General features: G+C 39.7%; 2 protein-coding genes across 4 annotated transcripts in view; one reads left to right on the plus strand and one right to left on the minus strand.

Annotated features, from left to right (window-relative positions):
- The first annotated feature begins 44 nt into the window (after positions 1-44).
- CCNH (cyclin H) lies at positions 45-11931 on the plus strand. Of its 2 annotated transcripts, XM_041120697.1 has the most exons (10): positions 45-278; positions 445-567; positions 1957-2030; positions 2306-2516; positions 2824-2987; positions 5269-5339; positions 7958-8069; positions 8659-8719; positions 11023-11039; positions 11738-11931. In XM_041120697.1, the coding sequence occupies exons 1-10, from the start codon at positions 162-164 to the stop codon at positions 11832-11834; spliced, it is 1047 nt and encodes a 348-aa protein (XP_040976631.1). In that variant the 5' UTR covers positions 45-161; the 3' UTR covers positions 11835-11931. The 2 variants fall into 2 exon arrangements, with proteins under 2 accessions (XP_040976631.1, XP_029859429.1); XM_030003569.2 differs by lacking the exon at positions 11023-11039.
- A 1880-nt stretch (positions 11932-13811) lies between these two features.
- RASA1 (RAS p21 protein activator 1) overlaps positions 13812-21047 on the minus strand; it is a 65680-nt gene continuing 58444 nt past the window's right edge. For both annotated transcript variants that reach the window (XM_030003567.2, XM_030003568.2), the window contains 4 exons: positions 18552-18640; positions 16820-16897; positions 15403-15537; positions 13812-14677 (listed from right to left, as the gene is read on the minus strand). In XM_030003567.2, the coding sequence (XP_029859427.1) occupies positions 14594-14677; positions 15403-15537; positions 16820-16897; positions 18552-18640 (386 nt within the window). In that variant the 3' untranslated portion in view covers positions 13812-14593. The remainder of the gene's footprint in view (positions 14678-15402; positions 15538-16819; positions 16898-18551; positions 18641-21047) is intronic.

Genomic DNA, 21047 nt, shown 5'->3' on the forward strand with positions numbered 1-21047 from the left:
AGCCCTCAGGCAGCTCCCCGCCGCCGCCGCCTCCTTGGGCCCTCCCGCCAAAACTACAACTCCCGGCAGGCCCCGCGCACGCCGTGAAGCGAGCTGCCATAAAGCGCGGGCGGCGGGCAGCGGCGCCGCCGTCCTCTTCCCTTTCTCCTTCCTCGATCGTCATGTACCACAGCAGCACGCAGCGGCGGCACTGGACTTTCCGCAGCGAGGAGGAGCTGGCGCGGTGCCGGGCTGAGGCCAACCGCAAGTTCCGCGGAAAAGCGGTGACGAGCGGGAAGGTGCGGGAGCGTGAGGAGACGGGGCGGGGAGAGGCACCGCGGCCTCCTCCCGGCCGGCGCCTCTGAGGGGAGAAGGAGGAGGAGGAGGAGGAGGAGTGGGGGGGGGGGAAAGGCGGTCGTGCCGGAGCGCAGCCCCTCAGGCAGGCCCGGCTTTGCTCCCCTCCAGGTCCAGCAGACCGACCCTGTCCTTCTGGAGCCCCAGGAGGAGCTGGCGATATGCAAGTACTACGAGAAGAGGTTGCTGGAGTTCTGCGCCGTCTTCAAGCCTGCCATGCCGAGATCCGTGGTGGTAAGCAGCAGTGCCTGCTCGGCGCGGCTTTGGTCCGCTTAGGGTCTGCGGTGTGATGGGTGAGGGAGCTGCAGGCGCTGCCCCCCGCCCCCGCCGTGACTCTTGTTCCTTCGCTTGCTGCTTGCTTGTCTTGTTCTTGGGAGCGCGGGTGGCTTTCAAGTTTTTCCTGTCTTCCAGTGCCGCAGTTTGTGTTTCAGACCTCTTTATCTCTTTCTGTTCTCTGGGCAGTGCAGCCGTTTCAAAAACAGAGGGTTATTTCTCAATTTCATCCGTTTCTTGTGGCTGTTACGCTTGCCTGGATGACTGCTGTTTTCGTTCCTCTCCTTTAAGCAAAGAGGAGAAGCAAACCTAACGATACACAGACTGAGGATACAATGAAATGATCCCACTGTAGCTAAAGGAGGCAGTCCCAAAGTTGGGCTGTTGTCCAGTTGTTTCTTAAGCATTGGTGCTTGTCTGACGACAAAGTAAGCTGGCTCAAGCATCAGTACCGGTAGTAAACTAACCTACAAAGAAAACAAAAAAACCCAAACAAATCGAACCTTATCTCTGAACTGACTTATCTTGAAAGCAGGAGAGTGCATTTCAGAAGAGAGAGAGTGGGGACTTACAGCTGAAGCAGGGAATGAAATTGTGCTTCTTTTGTTACCTAGCCATTAAGATGTATAACCTATATTGCCCCCTGTCAGTCCTCCTGTTTTCTGGCAGGTGTGGTGAATAACAAAGATGAAGAGTGTCTTGTCTGAAGATGCGTTTGACACATAGCAGTAGGCTGTGATTACATGCTCTGTGGAGCCAGACCTTATATTTCTGAAGTCGCCCCTGTAGAGTATGTGTGCTGGATCAGACTCACCAAGTAATGGTTTTGGGAAGCATCTGCTTTCATGCCCATGGTGTTCAGATCAGCTTGGAAATTTGGCATTGACTGCAGTGCTTCTAGACACACAGAGAAGCATAAATGTTAAACATGTTGGGAAATTTATTGATCTGAAAAGTCAGATGCCTTGGCTGGGATTACTCACAACTTTCAGGATAATTTTTTCAGTCTTTGGTTTTTAAGTTTCATTTAAATACCAGATTTTTCTCATGAAGCTATATTAGGCTTTTTGAGCATTGTCTTCCTAAATATGTCTAAAAATGGAGGAAGAGATAATCAAGCTGCCATTTTGCAAGGCTCTTGCAGGCATAAATGTATTAGACTTCGAAATATTTAATGACATTAATGCCATTGTGTACATCTTAGTGCCTTAGTGTATCCTGTATGTCTATAGTATATATTCAAACTTGCCTGTTCTGTTTTGTAATTTTTTCTTTTTATTTATTTTTCTTTTTTCTTAATCTGTTTTGGCTTCTATACTTACTTTTCCCTCCTTTTATTTTTTAATTTAGGGAACAGCTAGCATGTATTTCAAACGCTTTTACCTCAATAACTCGGTGATGGAGTATCATCCTCGGATAATAATGTGAGTTATCAATGCATCCTGAGTTATTCTGTCAAGCAGAACATTGTAGGTATACTCTTTATATCTGTAAAGACCTGAAAAAAATGAGAAAGGAAACCTGAGAGCTTAAATATGAGTAAAGACAAAGTATGGTCACTTTCAGTTTCCATTTGGAAAAGTTTGCTGTGTTCAGAATATGGTGTTTTGATGATAAAAATTTTCTGAACAGAACTCTTGATAAAAAGGTGGATGCTGCATATGTGAATTGTTTGCTTTTTTTTTTTTCCTTCCTCAAGGCTAACATGTGCGTTTTTGGCCTGTAAAGTAGATGAATTTAATGTGTCCAGTGCACAGTTTGTTGGTAACCTTCGAGAAAGCCCTCTTGGACAGGAGAAAGCCCTTGAACAAATACTGGAATATGAACTACTGCTTATTCAGCAACTGAACTTCCATCTTATTGTCCACAATCCATACAGGCCTTTTGAGGGATTTCTAATTGATTTGAAGGTAGTATTTTTTTATATGCTACATACTCTATATACTAACATAATATAAAGCTGTCGTGGGTTGTGTTAGAAAACTTTATTTCCTTTTGTGCCTGTGATCTGAAAAGATCTCATTTCTAAAGTGGTTGGCAAATATCTGAAAGGAAGTCAGTTTAGTTGTGGTCTTTAAGCACTTTAGATTATTTTTGGAATAAGAAGATGACCTGCTACTTTTTAGCTTTACCAAATATTGTTGAATTGTGTGTTCTGAGCTCATGAACCAGAAGATGAGGAACAGCTACTTACTTTCCTAAATACTTACTTTTTAGACTCGCTATCCAATGCTGGAGAATCCTGAAGTTTTGCGGAAAGCAGCCGATGACTTCCTCAATCGAGTGGCTCTGACAGATGCATATCTGCTCTTTGCTCCCTCTCAGATAGCTCTCACTGCCATACTATCTAGTGGTTCAAGAGCAGGAATTAATATGGAAAGGTAGTCTCTTTTTTTTTTGCTATAGGTATCATTTAAACAGTTTATTTGCATCATGTATAAATTTGTTTTGGTTTAGACATTCTTAACTAGTAGAAGTGTGTATTTACTGATTGTTAACGCTCTGGTATATTCTTTAAGTATGTTTCAAAACTGAGGCGGTACTGGTTTGGGTTTTTTTTTCCATTTTCAAAAAGTAGGTAATAAATGCCATTAGTTGGTGTCTGGTTTTTATATTCCTTTAGAAGAAGGAAAAAAAAAAATTCAGACTGATGACTATGCCCTAATTAGAACAGCATAGGATTTTCAGACTTACCTTGAAGATTAGAGTGAATAAAGTGGAAATACAGTAGAAACTAAGAGTATGAAACACTTAAAGAATCACTTACCTTAAAAATCTTACTTTTTTTTTTTTTCTGTATCTAAGGTTACAGAGTCAAATGAAATTACACTGAACTGACAGCTGCTAGGCCTGCGCAGCTAAGTGCTGTATTTGGCCGGTGCAACTGTTCACTTTCTGTGGAAATGGACTAACGATAAGGTGCTGTTTGAAATCGGTCCCTTCTTTCCTTTCTGTGGTCTAGCCACTGGTGTTTGCAAAGGCATTATCAAACACTTCGATATCATTGCTGAAATGTATGCTTTGTTTGGTTTGGTCCTTTTTAAGGACAAAACATACTCTTCCTCAAAAAAACAAGTGAGGTAGTTGCTGTAAGTAGCTGTATCTGGAGTGTTTTAATCATGTGATGCTCTGTGTGAGCATTTTGTATCTAGAGTGTAAAGCTTGCAAGCACAAGGGCTGATGCTAAATTCAAACAGTTCTTTTTAAAGAAGCTTTCCTTCCACCTGCTCTAAATGAATCTCAAATCTCTCTTGTTCTAAAAGAGCGAGACGGTGTGGGAGCATCCTCTACAGGGTTCACTGTCCTCTCAGAATAGCGTAAAAACGTTCAGGTGCTGACTATAACTTGAAACTTGTTGATCTCATTCCTGAACTTGTATTCTGTACTACTTGTGCCAAATTTCAGAAAAGCATGCTTACAAAAAGAACTACAATAATTTGCAGATAGTGTGTGCATCAAGGTATGTGAACTTTTATCTTTGCGTCTTCATGAAGAACTCAAGTCTTCGTCACCTGTCTGCACCATACAGTTGCTGTAACCTTGTCATTTGTTGTTTTATGTGAGTTTGAGCTGCTGGACATGAGAGAAGCTAATGCTGCAGCTCAGGTCTTGTGGACCTGTGAGTAGGTGTGCCTGCAGAAGAGGGATGGAACATGGAAGGTTTGAAAACCTGTTGCTCCCGTGATGTCCGTGTATAGGTCAGTCTTGAAAAAGTTAGAGCTTCAGGAGAAAAGAGGTGCCACAGTGCTCTGGCTAATAGGTGGCTCCAAATTAATATTTAGTTCTGGTAACAGTACAATGTTAAATAATACTCTTGAGCTCTACAAGAGCGGTGATGCTAACAGAGCCTCTATCGGCTTATAGCAATTACTGTCTTCATGGTGGCTGATGACTCAGTCTGGGAGCTGCAGGTGATACAGCTATGTAGGTCTATGAAGTAAGTTTGAAGTTAACACAGACTGAACAGATTGATATACTTTGGAGTCTTTGGATTTTTGTAATTTATCCATAAGTGCCCTTCCCAGGAAGGGATAAAACTATTTGGTTGTTGTGGATCGTGGTGAGGATTGTTGCTCCTCTGTGTTGGGGTTTTAACCAGGTGGTGTGTGTATGTATTAATGTAATGTTCTTACTAAAAGGAGGTTTGAATCTCTGAGGGAAGAGGAAGGGACCCGCCAGACTCTTACAAGACAGCATTTAGGATTTGCTTTCAGCTGCCAAAAGCAGCAGTCCCATCTTACAAGCTTTGCTGTCTGTTGGTCTGTCTGAAGACTACTCTTCTGTAGTATTTGCTTTTCCTGCAGTCGTATTGTGCAATAGTGTGATGTTAGCATGACACTTCATAGAATCTTAAATGTAAGCTGACTTAACTCAGTGAGGTTTACTTACTTAGAACTGTTTAATTCTGCAGTGTTGGAACTTTGGTTCTTTACATGGCCGGGGAATACTTTTGTCACATTCTTACGGAAGAAGAATGTTGCAAGTGACAGATAAGCTTTTTATCTTGTTATAGCGCTTATGTAACCAAAGTTTTCTTACTAAGTCTAATCATAAAGCTCTAGCAGATGTAAATAATAAATAGTACACGTTTTATTAACTAATGGTAGCTGCCACAAATAATTATGACACTTTAAGAACTTATTCTTCCTTGTATCTTTGCAGTTATTTGTCAGAAAGTCTTATGCTGAAAGAAGACCGAATATCCTTAGCCAAGCTACTAGATGGCATGAAATGTAAGTAAACACTGGAAAAATATGATAAACAGTATCTCTAAAAGAAGAAAACCAGCTTTTTTCCAAACAACAAAAGCTTTAAGCAGAAAGGTGTGCTTCCAGTGGTTTTCTTCACCTCAGGGCATGCGTAAGGTAAGTAAGACATGGGCAGTAGAGTGAACTACCTTGCATGTGGATGCAAGGGGAGAAAACATCAAGATCTTCCTATGATACAAACAAATGAGATTAAAAGGCAAAGGGCCTGATGCTTCTCAGAACATAAGTCTATTAAGTGACAGCAACTGACTCAAAAGTGAGAAATCTATTTTGGGAACTAGATAATGTTTTTTGTAACTCAGGATGAAATTACTGTCTTAAATTACAGCTTCAGGCAAAAGCCTGCACATAACTACTTCTACCACCAGAGGGTACCTTTTCTAAGCTAAATGATTAATGTTAAGTGATATGCCAGGATTTATTCTTTACTTCCGTTTTGCAGCTATAAAGGTGTTTCAAAAGACGTTTAGGTTTGCTAGTGTGAGAAGTATATATGTATATGCGCCCACATATTAAAAATACAAAGAATGCTAGCATGGTTTAGCTAAGATAACGGGGAATGTAGTACACTGATTATTACCTTTATTTTAATGAAATGAAAAGGCTGGGATAAGAAATCAGTAAGTAATCAGTTATTTAATGCTTTAAGCTAATGCACACATTTAAAATGGGAGAGTGGTAGCATAAAAAATGTAGTCCTTTGAGCTGACTTGAGTAGTGAATGCATAATACAAGTCACCGCGGTCTACAAATTCAATTTAAATTGAATTTATAAAACTTAAGCTGCTCTTCCCTTTCTCTTCCTGCTAACAAATCCAGTCTTCAGGTTTTCATTGCTGAGATGCAAAGGGAATGCTGGGATCACTTATTCTTCACTTGTGTTATTCTGGACAGTAGCTTTAGCCCAAAGGCAGCCCTTCTGGAAACATATGATGGCTGGAAGGAAATTTTGAAGCATCTGTAAATTACTAGTTTTACAGAGAACTGGTGGTAGAGGAGAAAATCTTGTTTCTTGCAGTGTAGCTGTAAATTTAATTTGCATTCTTAACAAGACTGGGACCAATCTTTTCTTTTTTTTAAGACTGAGGTACAATGCTGAATGCAAAAAAATATCCGTGTATTTTGATGCTTGTTAGCAGACTAATATGAACTCTGTATTATTATAATTTACCTTGAGGAAATCCAGAATCAACAATGATAACAACTTGTTTCAGTGTAGTACTTTGTGCTCAGCTTCTCCTGTACCTTGATGTTATTTAGAATTAATCCTCAGATGTAAGAAGGTAGTTAAGTCTTACATACGCAGTCTTTGATCCTCTGAAGTTTCAGTGCTATGTGGGATGAGAAGTTTTGTAAGCAAGCAGTTTGAGCGGAGTTAATATTTTGAATGTCTAATGCTTGCTTTGACAAGGATTTTACTTGATAAGCTTTCTGTCTCAACTATTAGCAGTATGTTGCCTGTTGCCTTTTTGAGTCTGTTTAAAAACTAGATAGAATGCTTTCAAAACCTTACAGACGTGTGGACTTCAGAACTTCTTGATTCTCTTTTTTCTGTGTACCATTCTGATTTTTTTGTTGTAGGTTTGTTTTTTGGGTTTGTTTTTTTTTTTTCCTAGTAGAAGCTGCTTGAAAATGTATACTGTGCTCCTGTTACAATGAGGGAAGGGAGGGTAAACTGTTGGCTCAAGCTTACCTATGAGGGATAAGGCATACTACTGACTGATAAACTTGTGTAATTCACACGTGTGGTGGGTTGACTCTGGCTGGAGGCCAGGTACCCACCAAAGCTGCTCTATCACTCCCCTCCTCAGCTGGACAGGGGAGAGAAAAAAATAACAAAAGGCTCGGTTGAGATAAGGATGGGGAGAGATCACTCACCAGTAACCCTGATGGGCAAAACAGACTGAACTTGGGGATATGACTTTAGGGTAATGAGAAATAAAACCAAATCTTAAAACACCTTCTGCCACCCCTCCCTCCTTCCTGGGCTCAACTCAACTCACCATTTTCTCCATCTTCTCCCTGCCCAGCAGTGCAGGGGGACAGGGAATGGGGGTTGGGGTCAGTTCATCACATGCTGTCTCTGCTGCTCCTTCCTCCTCAGGGGCAGGACTCCTCACTCTTCCCCTGCTCCCCCGTGGACCTCCCTGGGCTGCAGGGGGACAGCCTGTCTCACCATGGTCTTCCCCATGGGCTGCAGGGGAATCTCTGCTCCGGCGCCTGGAGAACCTCCTCCCCTCCTTCTGCACTGACCTGGGGGTCTGCAGGGCTGTTGCTTTCACATGTTCTCACCCCTCTCTCTGGCTGCAGTTTTTTGTTGCGCAACTTTTTTTTCCCCCTTAAATACGTTCTCCCAGAGGTGCTGCTACCATCGCTGATGGGCTCGGCCTTGGCCAGCAGTGGGTCCGTCTTGGAGCTGGCTGGCATTGGCTCTGTCAAACATGGGGGAAGCTTCCAGCAGCTTCTCACAGAAGCCACCCCTGCAACCCCCCTACTACCAAAACCTCGCCACACAGACACAATACAACAAGGTAGAGCAGAAATTATTTAATGTGCTTAGTGCTGTGTTGTTTCAACTGTAGGCATGAAAAATCTCATAAAGAAATATGAACTGCCAAGGCCTGAAGAGGTTGCTGCTCTAAAACAGAAATTAGAGAAGTGTCACAGCTTGGAGCTTTCACTTAATACAAACCCGTAAGTAGGTACTTATTCTTTGATGTTTTAAACTTTTGCCTTTTTTATTGCTACAGAAACATTAATTTTTGGTGATCTGAGTGATTGAAAATGAAAACATCTAAATGTACACAGAAGGATGTCTGTTCACATGCTTATCATGTGAGTCTCCACTCGAAGCTGAGTACCAAGACTCAGTAGTGCTTTCAGTAATATGTAAATATGGCCTTTTGTGCCAATTTGCACTGCGTGCTGTAATACTGATTATTTTGTACCATGGAACTGGAATCCTGGGTGGCTTCTAAGATCTGGCCACTTGATGTCATATGTAATGACAATCAAGGGCTTTAAAGTCACATGATTAAAACAAGAATTGTGTAAAGGGTTAAAGTTTTCTTAAGACTTATGTGGATGGCAAAGGACTTCCTGATTTTTCTTTTCTGCCCCTTTCACTTTAGTACCCACTAGGAACTTCCAGCAAGTTGCTAGTTGAGGCTTTGGTATTTTTTTTGTGACAAATACATCCATAATATAATCTTGTGGCCAAACAGGGAGACTCAGATTTAGAAAAATACCTAAAAATTTCACTTTTTCTCTGTATGGGTGTTAGGAAGAAGAGGAAAGGTTATGAAGATGATGAGTATGTCACAAAGAAACCTAAAACGGATGAGGTCAGTAAACCTACTGTACAAGTACTTGTCTTTCCACTCTAACTGCCAAGACAAAAGTGACACAGTTACTGAGACAGACTTCTGGGAATGTTCTTAAATACCCCAGTCTTTTGTGGGGAGGGGGAAGAACACACAGGCCATCCTTCCTGCTCTTTCCTGTGCTTTGAAAGTCTTTTGACAAACCATAGAACAACATCAAGCTGAGTACTTTCAGCATGTAGCACTCCATGATCCCAGCGTGGGGAAGTAGCTGTGACGTTGAAATTTGGAATATTGCGATGAAAGGAGGTTTTGGAAGGCCATGAACTGAACACTTGAGGAGAAATCCAACCTCTACAGGTGGAAACTTGCTCCTCAGAATGAAATGAATGAGTAGATGCTGAAATATACTCAAACAGGCTTTTTTCACAGAAGTTTTATGTGGTGGTTTTTCTGCTGGCCAGTGTTTCTGAAACTGTTTTAATTTACTTTATTTAGCTTCTTGCACAAACCAGAAGTCAGCTGCTGAACTAAATTTCTATGTCAGCCCATTTGCTAGCAAGACGTGCATAAATTACAGACGGGTAGCTAGTACCTCAGGTTATAAGACCAAATATAAATAAGGTAGAGATAGATTGAGGAGGGTGACTCAACAAATGAAAACAGAACTAAGGTAATTCTTCAGATGTAATCTGAACACCTTTTAGGGCTTCATTTGTAATGTGACTGGAAGTTGGAGAGAATACCTTCTGGTGGAAGAATAGCTTTGTAAAGAACCCTTTTTAACTGGACTCCTTGATACTGAAGACATTGTACATCCTGATAGTGTACAACACCTGAATTATGGTGTTTAGAAAAACTTGCTAACAGCTAAAGAGGGTTGTCCATCAAAATCTTAACATAAAATGCAGGATGCGTCTTTTTATAATTAAAGGAGTCTTGCTATTATAACTTACCATGATGCTTTAATGTCAAACTAGAACCTAAATGATTTGAACAAGATTATGGTAAAAATCATCATTTAAAGTATGCTGGAACAAAATGTGGAACCTCAAGCATATTTTATGGTAACTATTTAATGCTGTAAAACTTTGACCAGTGTTTACTCCAAATGCCAGTCATAAAAAGCATATTGAAACTGGCAATTCTGTAAACTACCACTTTCATAACTTTTCACTTCTCACAAAATGACTTGGAGAACAGTGCCAACTAAGCTCTGGAGACTCGCTTCTTGCCTGCCCCAGTTTAATTTGAAGGGGGTATTATTTTAGTTATGCTGCTATGGTTTAAGGCAGTTTTGATTTTGGGGTTTCTTATTAAATTATATTCACAGTTCTTTTTCCAAATGAATAAACTCGAATTCACATAGCGTACAACATTTCACAATAAGGTCTTGCACAGTTTTAACAGATCCTGAAACTTAGGATTTTTCAATACCGATTTATCTGAACTACCAAGGGTTTGTACTTGTATAGCTTCATTTCTCAGTAATTACCACATGTAAGAGCAGATCTGAGCTGCCCGGACATAAGGGAGAAAGGGTGTTTTAAGTTTTTGAAAGCTTACAGTATGTGCATACGGCTCAAACCTTGAGACTTCATTAATCCTGCAGTTAGCTGATAGTAAGGATATTTATATCTGTAAGTAATCGGGCTGTAATATACAAGCGCACCATCAGTTCTAATGTATTTGTAAGATTTTGTTTCTTGACTGAATAGTTTACAGCTGAAGCTAATACAATAGCAAGGCCATAACTGGTATGGAGAGCTCAGCAATTTGAAATGATAGAAGAAACACACAGAGTACTGGTTGAGCACTGATGACCCAGCTGCCAAAGTGATGAAGCCATAAAAAGCACAAGATATTAATGAAAGGTTGCAATATGTGCTCTTGTGGAAATCTGCACAGTTGTCCATAATGAAGAAGCATGAGCTAAACCTCAAATGGGGGGTTGAAAAGGGGCTGATAAAATGACTGTCTCCATGACTTTAAGAGTAGGCGTGGATAACTAGCTTTAAGGTTAAAGGGCTTAGTCACCACCAGTTAAAATATTTTTTAGTCTTTCTTATGTTCATGGAATACTTCTGTTAGGTACTAAAGCCTGGCTGTAAAGAGCACAGCTTTTTTTGGTGGGGGAGGGTGGTGGTGTTCTTGGTAAGTATTGTGGCATGCTTGCAGAAGCAAGAAGTAGGGCTGAGTCCCAGGAGGCTTTCAATCCTGTGTTCTGGGATTAGCCCCTATTAGCTAGAATAAATATATATAAAAAAATCTTCCCTTTGATATATTTACTTGACTAAGTTATTTCTGTTTTATTCCCTGCACAGGACACTGAGCACGCTGGGTAATATTACCTGGGAGGGGCGCGCAAGAAACATTTCAAGTAAACCCAGGAATCAAAACTTAATTGGAGTCTCACAACAGACTAGGGCATACCTAAAGTAACTCCTGTAACTGTGCTCATGTTTAGCAGTGGGAGCAGGTCTGAGCAGAAGTCCAGATCATGGCAAGTCTAAGGAAAGGAAATACTCTTTAATGTTGTTCAGCAGTTCTTGGCCATGACCTTGGGTCAGGCATGGGATGAGAATCTGAAGGGGAACTTAACAAACACGCTTTTTGTCAAGTAACTGCTGTGTAAGCCTTGGCATGAATTCTTATTTCCAGTTTGAGCTAGCCTTGTAATTTAACCAGGTCTGACAATTGCTACTGGTTGTCAGAAGTAGAGTGGAGTGTACAAGATAAGCATGGTCAAGCATCCTGGCAGAAATGTTCATCTCTCACATAATGTGGACAAGCACTGTGTTTAAAATCAGTTTAAACTTACTATTTAAGTCTATTACTGATGGCAGACACAGTTCAGAGATGTGAAAAGTTATCTGTGTTACTTAAATTCTCTTTGCCTGGCATACATAGCAGAAGTTACTGTGACAGCAGGTGCAGTAGTGCCATGTACCTAGAGTTAGGTAGTGCCTGGCCCACCATACTGTAAAACACACCAAATTCACCTGTTGCTCAAGGCATTGCTTTTTTCCCTTCCATTAGGAAGAGTGGACTGATGATGATCTTGTGGACTCACTGTAACCTCAAAGGAAGATGGAATTCTACCACTGTAGAAACTACTGTTTGGTGTCAAATGTGAACTTCTCTGCCCCAGGTTCCTTAATCTGTGTCATGGGGTATTTATTCTGTCAGTTTTTGGTATCTTTGCAATAAAGCACTTGACCTTGCTAAAATAATTAGTTGCAGTTCCATTAAACCCTCATCCCATTCAAGGTCAAACATTAGTAAGAAATGTTTGCTTTAAGACATACATTACTTGGGGAAGAGTTTTGGTTCAGGAACAGTTAGTCACATCTAAGTGTAGGATTACAGCATGGCAGTAGCTAATGTCAAACTGGACATTTAGTGAACTGGATACACGCAAGCAGGAGACAGATCTGGTAACAACCCTTGTGTGCTTTAGGTGTGCTCCCCTTCTCCCAAGCTTGTCATTGAAGCAGCTAAAAGAATACAGCTGTGCCCATTACACTTGGTAGATTTGGTGAGCTCTTCTCAAATGTACTAAGAGGCTGCAGTGATGTATTTTACAACATGGAAAGCAATAATCATACCTTTGTGACTTACTCTGCAGTAGTGATCTCAGTAACCTAATCTGAGACTAACTTATCTGGGGGCAACTGAAGAGTATTAATTATTTCTAAAATCTTCCTAAGTAGTGAGATGTCTTCCAAATCTGGAGCAAAGTCTACTTCCTTTTCATACAGTGTTTTAGAACATAAGCAGTTCTACAGTACACCCACCTAAATGCAACTTGGGAGTTTCCTACTTTCATTCTCACCACTGCATTTTGTATGTATGTAATAGGTAAATAGCCAGCCAGATCTGTTCTCCAGAGTTTCTGGGTTTTACCATGTTATACTACCTGCACCCAGCCAACTACATCTACAAAATAACCCACCTTATCTACTCTGGTTCTGACAAATCCTTCTATACCAGCATCATCAGCTGACTAGTCAGGGAAGAAAAGCAGCTATTGCAATTTCACTCCCGAAAGCCTGACACCATTTACACACCGCCTTCAAAATCAAGTGAAGGAAGTGTGACTTCGCAGAGTTGAAGTTATGTACTGAGGTTCTGAACTGGTTGGAAGCTATAAGCAGAGCACTCAGCAGAAGTTCTTCACACAAAAAAATGTTACAGACTGGGGCTGTGACTTGGGTGACCTAACAGTATAGAGAGAGAACAAAGTAGGGCAGAAAAAAAGAAAGATTGATAATTACCTTTTCCTCTGAGATGCAGTTTAATACAGGTTCCTGACAGTGGTAAGTCAAGCCATGGTTTTATCAGACGATCTAAAAAAGAATTCAGTAGAACCAAGGTCTTGCAAACAGAGGTCTGCCTTCACTAGGCTGTATTAAGAGCCCCACCTGTCTACCACATGTAGTTAGTACTCGTGACACTCAGGAGTGCTCAGCTGCAGCACCAGGCACCTGCCTGCACAGAAGCTGCCCCAACTGGAGAGAGCAGGGCAGCACAGCAAGAGCCAACTGCGGATCTACAGACGTTCGCTAATGTTACACCAAAGATAAAGTCTATGCAATTTAGCGTGACAGTGAATGGACAAAGCAGTTCTAAGAGACAGGAGGGACAGTGCAGTTGTTCAGTGGTGTAACAACTGTGTATTACACAATTATTTATGTGATTATCTTATTAGTCTTTTCAGTGAATCTCAGCATCCTTTTATTCCTTATTAGATCGCTGCCTAGAAAAGTTATGAATGGTGATGCCAAAATACCTTCTGAATCAACTGCATATTTGACTTTTAATTTTTTTTAAGTTTTGACATCTGCTTTCTTGCCCCATGAGAGATATGTACAAATTAAGGCATATGGACAGGGTAATGCTGTTCTGAGGATTCACACTTAAAGTGACACTGCATGAACATTTCAAAGTACATCGTGTGCAGACACTGTAAAAAACTTCCAGAGCAGCCAAAGTTAGCCAGTTTCCATAAAGAGTTGATCTGCAGCTTGATTTATTTTAAAAACTTACTTTTCACTTATAAAAATAGTATTTATGCTAGACTTACAGTACACAAAAGACCAACCAATACATATTTTATAAAATGGTTTAATGGATGCATGCATGTCTGATACAATGATCAATAAATTTACTGAAGTCAAATTATTTACTGTTGTAAACATTTTACAAAAGCATTGTGATTTATCTGCCTATATAGTTCTTGATGGAAGAACTATTCAGACTGAATCAGTGGCACATCAAAAAATAAAGCTGACAAGACCCACTCTGCATATTCTCTCTCAACATGATTCCAGCAAGAGAAACAGCATGGTATAAAAAGTGTACAGTAAAGATTGTTTCTACCATAACATCAAATTCTGGAAACTGTAAATACAAGTTAAAGTGGTTGAAACAGTCAAAAGTCATAATTATTGTAACCAGTCAGAAATTACAGTAAGAAATGTTATCCAGTTATATGTGGCTGTCAAAACAACACATTTCTTTTCATGTCAGTTGATCATCCTTTTCCAACAAGACAGCAAAACTTTGGCAATTGGAGGTGCTGAAAATAATTTTCCAAGTTCAAGACACAGTCACAGCATTTTCTTTGCGGAAGGTGAACTGTACACCAAGGCTCAGAGGTTGTGAAAACTGTTTCCAAGTGGAAAAAAGTGCAAATGTCCTGCACAGATAGCTTAAAAAGCTGCTGGTACAATCATTCACCAACAGAATCTTTGTTTTCTTTTTGCATAGTTCACACATCACTGGGAATGTGACAGGGTGTGCTATTTTTGGCAAGAGCAAGAAGAAAGTGATACTGGTGTGAGTCGCCATGTTGGGCATGCTGGATCCATGCAGAATTCAGGTAGAGGGCTGCTACCTGATGTTATTAGACAATGAATACTGATTTTGTTTTTGTTGAAGCAGTTCAGTAATAGCCAAAAGCTTCTTAAGAACATGCTGTGGAGAGTCAGTGAAACATACATTAGCTACTGGAAACAGAACAGTCTGGCTTGAGAAGCATTTTCAGCATCAGCCTATCTGACCTGCTACTAGATAGTGTAAAATATATTTAAAAAAACCAAAACCCGAAAAAACCCATCTAATCCCCTAGTCAATAAGACATTACCTTCGAAAGGGGAAGTCTAAAACAGCATTATGAACTCTGCCTCTCCACCCATGACATCTTTTTGCTACTTTGTTGTTTAACAGGGAGGCTAAAAAAGCCTGCTGCTAACACACTGGTGGGCTTTGCTAGAAAAGTTCGCCAGTTTGTTTATGAATGTACTGGCAAATTAGAAAGCAGAAGTGAGCTATCAATAGAAAGCTAACAAAAGTAAATTTAGTTCTCAACTGAAAAAAACCAAGATCCTAAAACTAACAACTTGGAGAGCCTGTCAGGAGACAGCAATTTTGTGGCTTTATGCTTCCTTTAGAAACCGAAACATCCTCCGGAAGCTTTAAAAAAAACAAAAACCTCTTTGGTTTTGTTGCATGAAGAAACAAAACTATGGACTTAGTATTTACCTTTACAGCTAATAACCTCCTGGTGGAATGCACATATTTTAAAATGTTTATCAGTCATACTCGTAGCCAGAAATACTGTGAAAGAATCCCGATATTAAGGAATAACTTGAGACATACTGTCTGTACCTGCAAATTGTTTGTTAACTTTTGTCGCTTACCTGCATTACACCTCGCTCGTTACTGAGCGTCCGGAGTTCATCTGAGTGTGCCACACATATCTCATGCAAGGCTGCCAGATCACGAGATAGGTCAGTTCTAGAGTGCTCTGTAGTGTCTGGAAGCTCAGGAACATTCTTCAACAAAAAAGATGAGAGCAGATTTAGGACACCCGAGTACGCAGGCACGCAGGAAGATGAATTAAGCTCTACAGCTCTGCCGATGCAGTTGTTTTACACTGCAAGCAAGTGCTGCAATGTTAGTCTTTCCAGCTAAGTCTCCAGTCCATCTTTCTAATATGAATTATGGATTTCCTCCTCTCCACAAGCTCCGCAATGTGTTTTATGAGTATACTGCAATTTCTACTCCTGCTAGAAGGGTTCTTACTAGAAGATCTGGTATTGCTACACTACACTGAGCTGACCAGAAAGCTACTGCAGACTCATAACCTTCCCCTAAATGAGGGGGAATCCATCCATTAGGTGGGGTTTTTTCCAACCTAAATGAGAGACCAGCAGCAACAAAAATTCAGCAAAATCTGTAACTATCAAGTAACTCATTAAACTGGTCATAAACAATAATGTAATTAAAACAGTAGATTAATCCAACAGTTGTTTTCAAACCAACAGTTTTCAGACATCTCATGCAAAATCTGTCATTTAAAGGAAAGTGATGTATCATCATATGCAGAAGGTGCAATTTAACCAGAAAAAGGTGACGTATGGCAACCTACCCAAATGCCACACTCGTTTTTATATCTTATCAAAATATTCTGAGATGTCTTCTAGGTCACTTTTAAGGGATCAAGTCAGGAAGCTTGGCACATTTTTTTCATCTTGTTATTTACAATTAATTCTTCGTTTAAAAATACACATATATAACATGAGGACCTAACTCCTGTTATAGCTATCATTCACAAAACAGTAACAGTTTAAAAGAATACTGTAACTGCAGTTCATTTTCAAACTACAGTATCTAAAATGCATGCAGTGACGTATGTGGTAATGCATAACTGAAATTCAACCTAGTATTTTTTTAAGCAAAAAATAATTTCAATCTCCAGTGAAAATGATATGACAAATTATACATAAGAGTTTTTGTTGTAAAACATATTTTTAAAGATTTGTATTTTGGGCCAAAATTTCTAATCCTCATAGCTATAAAATCTATTTGAGCTTCTCACATCTACAGAGACAATAAATGAATAAAGTCTAAGATGATATTTGACAGTTTTAATTCCGTACGACAGGCCAGCAATCTGCAGTTTCTAAACATGCGTAAGAAAAATTTATTCAGTTACATGTATTCAAAATTGTGTGGGAGCTGATGCATTTTTGAGCTAGTTAATAAGAAGCATAAAGAATTTTCATTTACAATGTTGCTGTGTAACTTCCAGTAAAGATTTTTTTAACCACTTACCCCAAGTTCATCCAAAAACATGATCATGCGATGTTTGTTGCTCTTGATGAATGGATTTACCCCTTCCATATATGGCTCCTAGTAATTTTTAAAAGTATTCATTAGAACAAATCAATGCAAAGATAATTGTCATACCTGAAGTGAACACAGTGCAGTCAGACAAATGACACTGCAGAACAACTACGTCATCTGGAGTGATTTTATTTTCTTCAAGTGAATTTCCAATGTCTGGTGTGCAGCCAGTCAAAAGACTACAGAATTTGGTATTTTCTTATATTCGTAAGATTCAGGAACTCTGATTCAGAAGTTGTCTTACACATGCATACTGACATGAATTTGCATTAAGATGAATGTCTCTCAATACCTAGCTGGAAAGAACAAATGCTCTACTTTCAAAGGTATGATTGGGAGTAAGTGCCCTCTTTCTTTTTCTTTCATTAATGCTTACATTCCAAGTTATGTGTGTCAGAGAAATAACTTTATAATGCTAGCCTGAAGTCACTTTCATTATGCTTAAGTCAACAGATTTATTTTTCAACCACATTTCAGCCTGGGAACTGAAGACAGAGCAGTTGTTGCTGGCATTCTCTTAGTGTTATAATAGAAACTTTATTGAAAGCTGGGGCTTTTTAGTGCAGTATGTACACTTGATTTACAACATTAATTATGTCTAGCAACATGAAAGTGAGTACAAATAGAAGGGGTGCTTTGAAGTGCTTTACCACAGAAAACACCAATCTAGGGAGTAAGTAAATGCAGGGTGAAAGTGGGGGAGGGGGAAGAGTCAGAGGTTGGCGGCTCTTAATTTGTTTCAGAATTGGATAATCTATACCCAGCTCGGAATTTAGGCCCGATTAGTCTCAATCTGAAAGGTAATTACTATGTATAGATAGACCATGTGTGTGGAATACATTTCAAGGTTGTGTACAAAAGCACATCAGTATTACTGAAAGATGCCTCCCCTTTGACATCAAATAATCAATGGAAATGCAAAAAAAGCTCCCATCATCTATTTAAGGCAGAATATTTATCCTTCAGATTCTTTCCCATCACAGATTACTGCTCTAGCAATTCTCAGCTGTCTTTTTGATATAGATATTCCAAAAGAAAATGTGCCCATTTTACCATCATGGACACTTTTGTTGTGGTGGGATGGCTGCCTGCCTGCCTTTCCTCTCCCACTTCTCCCCTCTAATGCAGGAAATACTGGAGTATGACTGCTACCTTTTCTGTGGCAAACGGAAAAAAGAATGCCCCACATACTTCCGCTGTTGTCTTTGGAACAAATGCCTGCTGAGTTCATCTGTGTTCTCACAGCATCAGTATATGGCTGCATCACACTCTGCAATACCTGCTGGTGTGGTCATTCATTCATCAATTTTTTTAACAGACCATTGCTGCTGTTCCTACTACCAGATTCAAAATCTTCATGGGATGTACCAAGCCATTAATGTGAGTTTCTAGGTCACTTGCTCTCAAATGATTACGGCTCCTCTTCCCAATTTGACCAGACTTTATGCTACTGCTCTCAGACCAACACCCTCTTTAGCTCTAAATTGAAGGGAACAGAAGAAATTGCAGTAACGAGGCCTCCTTGCTGATGAGGACAAACAGGTCATGTGTCAGGCTTTGCACAAGAAAACAGCAACAGATTTTTGCATGTATTACACAGGAACTTTGAAATGTACTGGAAACAGTTCCAGGCTGTCTGTGTGTGTTAAATTATATTCACCTTAGCTCCAAATTCAACCAGATTTGCTAAATTCTGCACAGACTTGGCGACCAGCGTCAGTGTTCTTGCAGCAGTGGGCGAAGGAGAATCTGGCAGGAATACAGAGTAGAGAGTTACTGGCCATTCCACTTAGAACTAACAGCAGTCACATGAAAGTAAAGCTTTTCTCCAATTCATATTTTTTCATGGAATAAAATATTTTTAATATTGTAACAGAAATGCGTGTGGAAGATGTCACTTGGTGAAGTAACTTAAGTTGCTTTAGTAAGGCCCACAAAAATTTATTAATATGAACATCTGATTTTCTGTAATAGTTCCATACAGTATGCAAAATAAAGTTGTGCTAGTAAGAGGTGAAGCAAGAACCGTGTTCACAAAAACAAAGCAGTTCTGTTGAAAGGAGGATTATTTGTTAGAATAAAAAAAAAAACCAAACTAATTTACCTTTAGAATTAAAAAAAAAAAAAAAAAAAAAAAAAAGGGCAAGTTGACCTCTTTCCTTACTTGTGTATACCCACATAAGTGGGCTCTGACAAGTTACACAAATTATACTTTTAAGTTACTGGCATCAGGAGAACAGAGTAAACATTACACACAATCGTGGCTTGTATTTCCAGGAAATTAATATCACTCGCTGTACTTAACATTACACTTAGCACTTTACATTAACCATTCAGTGCATTAAAACTTCCTTTTCCAACAAGTGATATTACGCAGTAGTATCTTACATAATTATTTTTCCCTCCAGTTATGGTAAATGGCCTGGTTGAAAGCCAGGTTTGAAGTGTTCCAAAATTGACATGGTTATTATATAAGCCTAAATTTTGTAATTCTTTGTAAGAATGCTACACAATCTTCATTGTCTACCTGCATCTTTTGTTGTTCTTTCTTCCCCTCCCCCTAAAAAATGCATTGAAAACCAAGTTCTAATTTTTCTTGCATAGCTGGAGCTATGCAACTAATGTCAGTTGTTCATCATATCTAGTGCTTGGTACAATACAAGCCTTTGAAGCAGCAATGCTGAAAAACATTACTAGCCTTGGAATGTGGAACTGCAGGTTAGGAGAACAGATCTAAGGAAGTCAATTACTATAAAAAACTCAAAGATGCTTGAAACAAAAGATTTCAGTTTTGAAACAAAGATTATTTTTTTTTCAGTCACAGTTGTTGAGGTGATAGGATTGCTGCTGATACTGAGCCGTACCTATACACCCAGCTTTCAGAATACTTTTTTTCCCCTGTTACAGGAAGAAGGTATGTTGGAAGCTTTGCTCCAAAAGGACTGCCTCATCCTTTTTTTTTTTTTTTTTTTTTTTTTTTTTTTAAAACAGCTCTAAAAGCCCTACATGGAGTCTGTAAGTTTACCTTAGCAGCAGTCAAGAATATCAGCTGGATGTACACGAGCAGAACTTTTAACACTGACAGACAAGCTTAAAGGATTACTCAAATTTATAGGTAACTTTTTACACCTATCGACAGAGTGCAACCCAAGTTAGGAGGTACCTAACTTGCAAATTACCTGAAAATGATAAAATCCTAAACGAAGGATCACTGTATACCAGGCCATGTTTGTCAAATGCTTTCTCCAAAGCATGTATAGAAATGATTACTGGGTAAGAGAAAGGAACTTCCTGTTCAACACAGACCTTCTCATTTTGGACAGCTTAAAGAGAGACGATAGAAAACATGCTACATTGTCTTAAAAACTGTCTATGAATAAAGAAAAAAGCTTTTCTGAATCAGATTTCTGACTTCCTCCGATTTCCAAATCTGCATTTTAGTGGTAAAAATCAAGAAACTGCTAGGGAGTGAAGGAGGAAGAGCAGTGGCTAGTGCAAACTAAATGCCCTCTAGCTTGGGGTGATCTTTGCCAAGGGAAAAAAAAACCCAAAACCAAAAAAACAGAAACAAAGATGAAATATACGCAAACTTTTAAAACTAAGCAACTCAGATGTCTGAATATTTTAACTTCAGTAATACAAGTTTTCAGTAGTTTATGCCTTTCCTTTTTTCCTCCCACAGAAGTTAAAAATGCCCATTTTTAGGTGCTTAGGGCAACTGCCATAGGATAATCCATGCCCTCACCATTAAAGCTTCATACAACAGGAAAGCCCATGCCAACAGCATGTCAGATGTGGTCCCTGGTGTGTGCCACCATCCCAAGCACCCCTACCAGCTGTTTGGGAGAATGCTGTCTCCCAGCATTCCAGCATGACACTGGCCAGCACTGGGCCGCAGGCTTGTACAGCAGTTCTGCAATCCTGGTCATGCCAACAGCAGTGTTCCCTGTTGCTGTTTTAGTTAACTACTATAGAGGCACTCTACCAAGACAGCATCAAAAACCAGGGTAAGACTCTATGCAGTGAGAACATTCACTTAGGCAAGGCCATGGGAACTGTCCTATATATGGCCTTTAAGTCAACCAAGATTACCATCTCAAGTCTGGACAACCCACCCTTTCTAAATGCCACCACTCTCTCTCTCTCTCATCTTTAA

Source organism: Aquila chrysaetos, chromosome Z (assembly GCF_900496995.4).
Source record: "Aquila chrysaetos chrysaetos chromosome Z, bAquChr1.4, whole genome shotgun sequence".
Taxonomy (NCBI): domain Eukaryota; kingdom Metazoa; phylum Chordata; class Aves; order Accipitriformes; family Accipitridae; genus Aquila; species Aquila chrysaetos.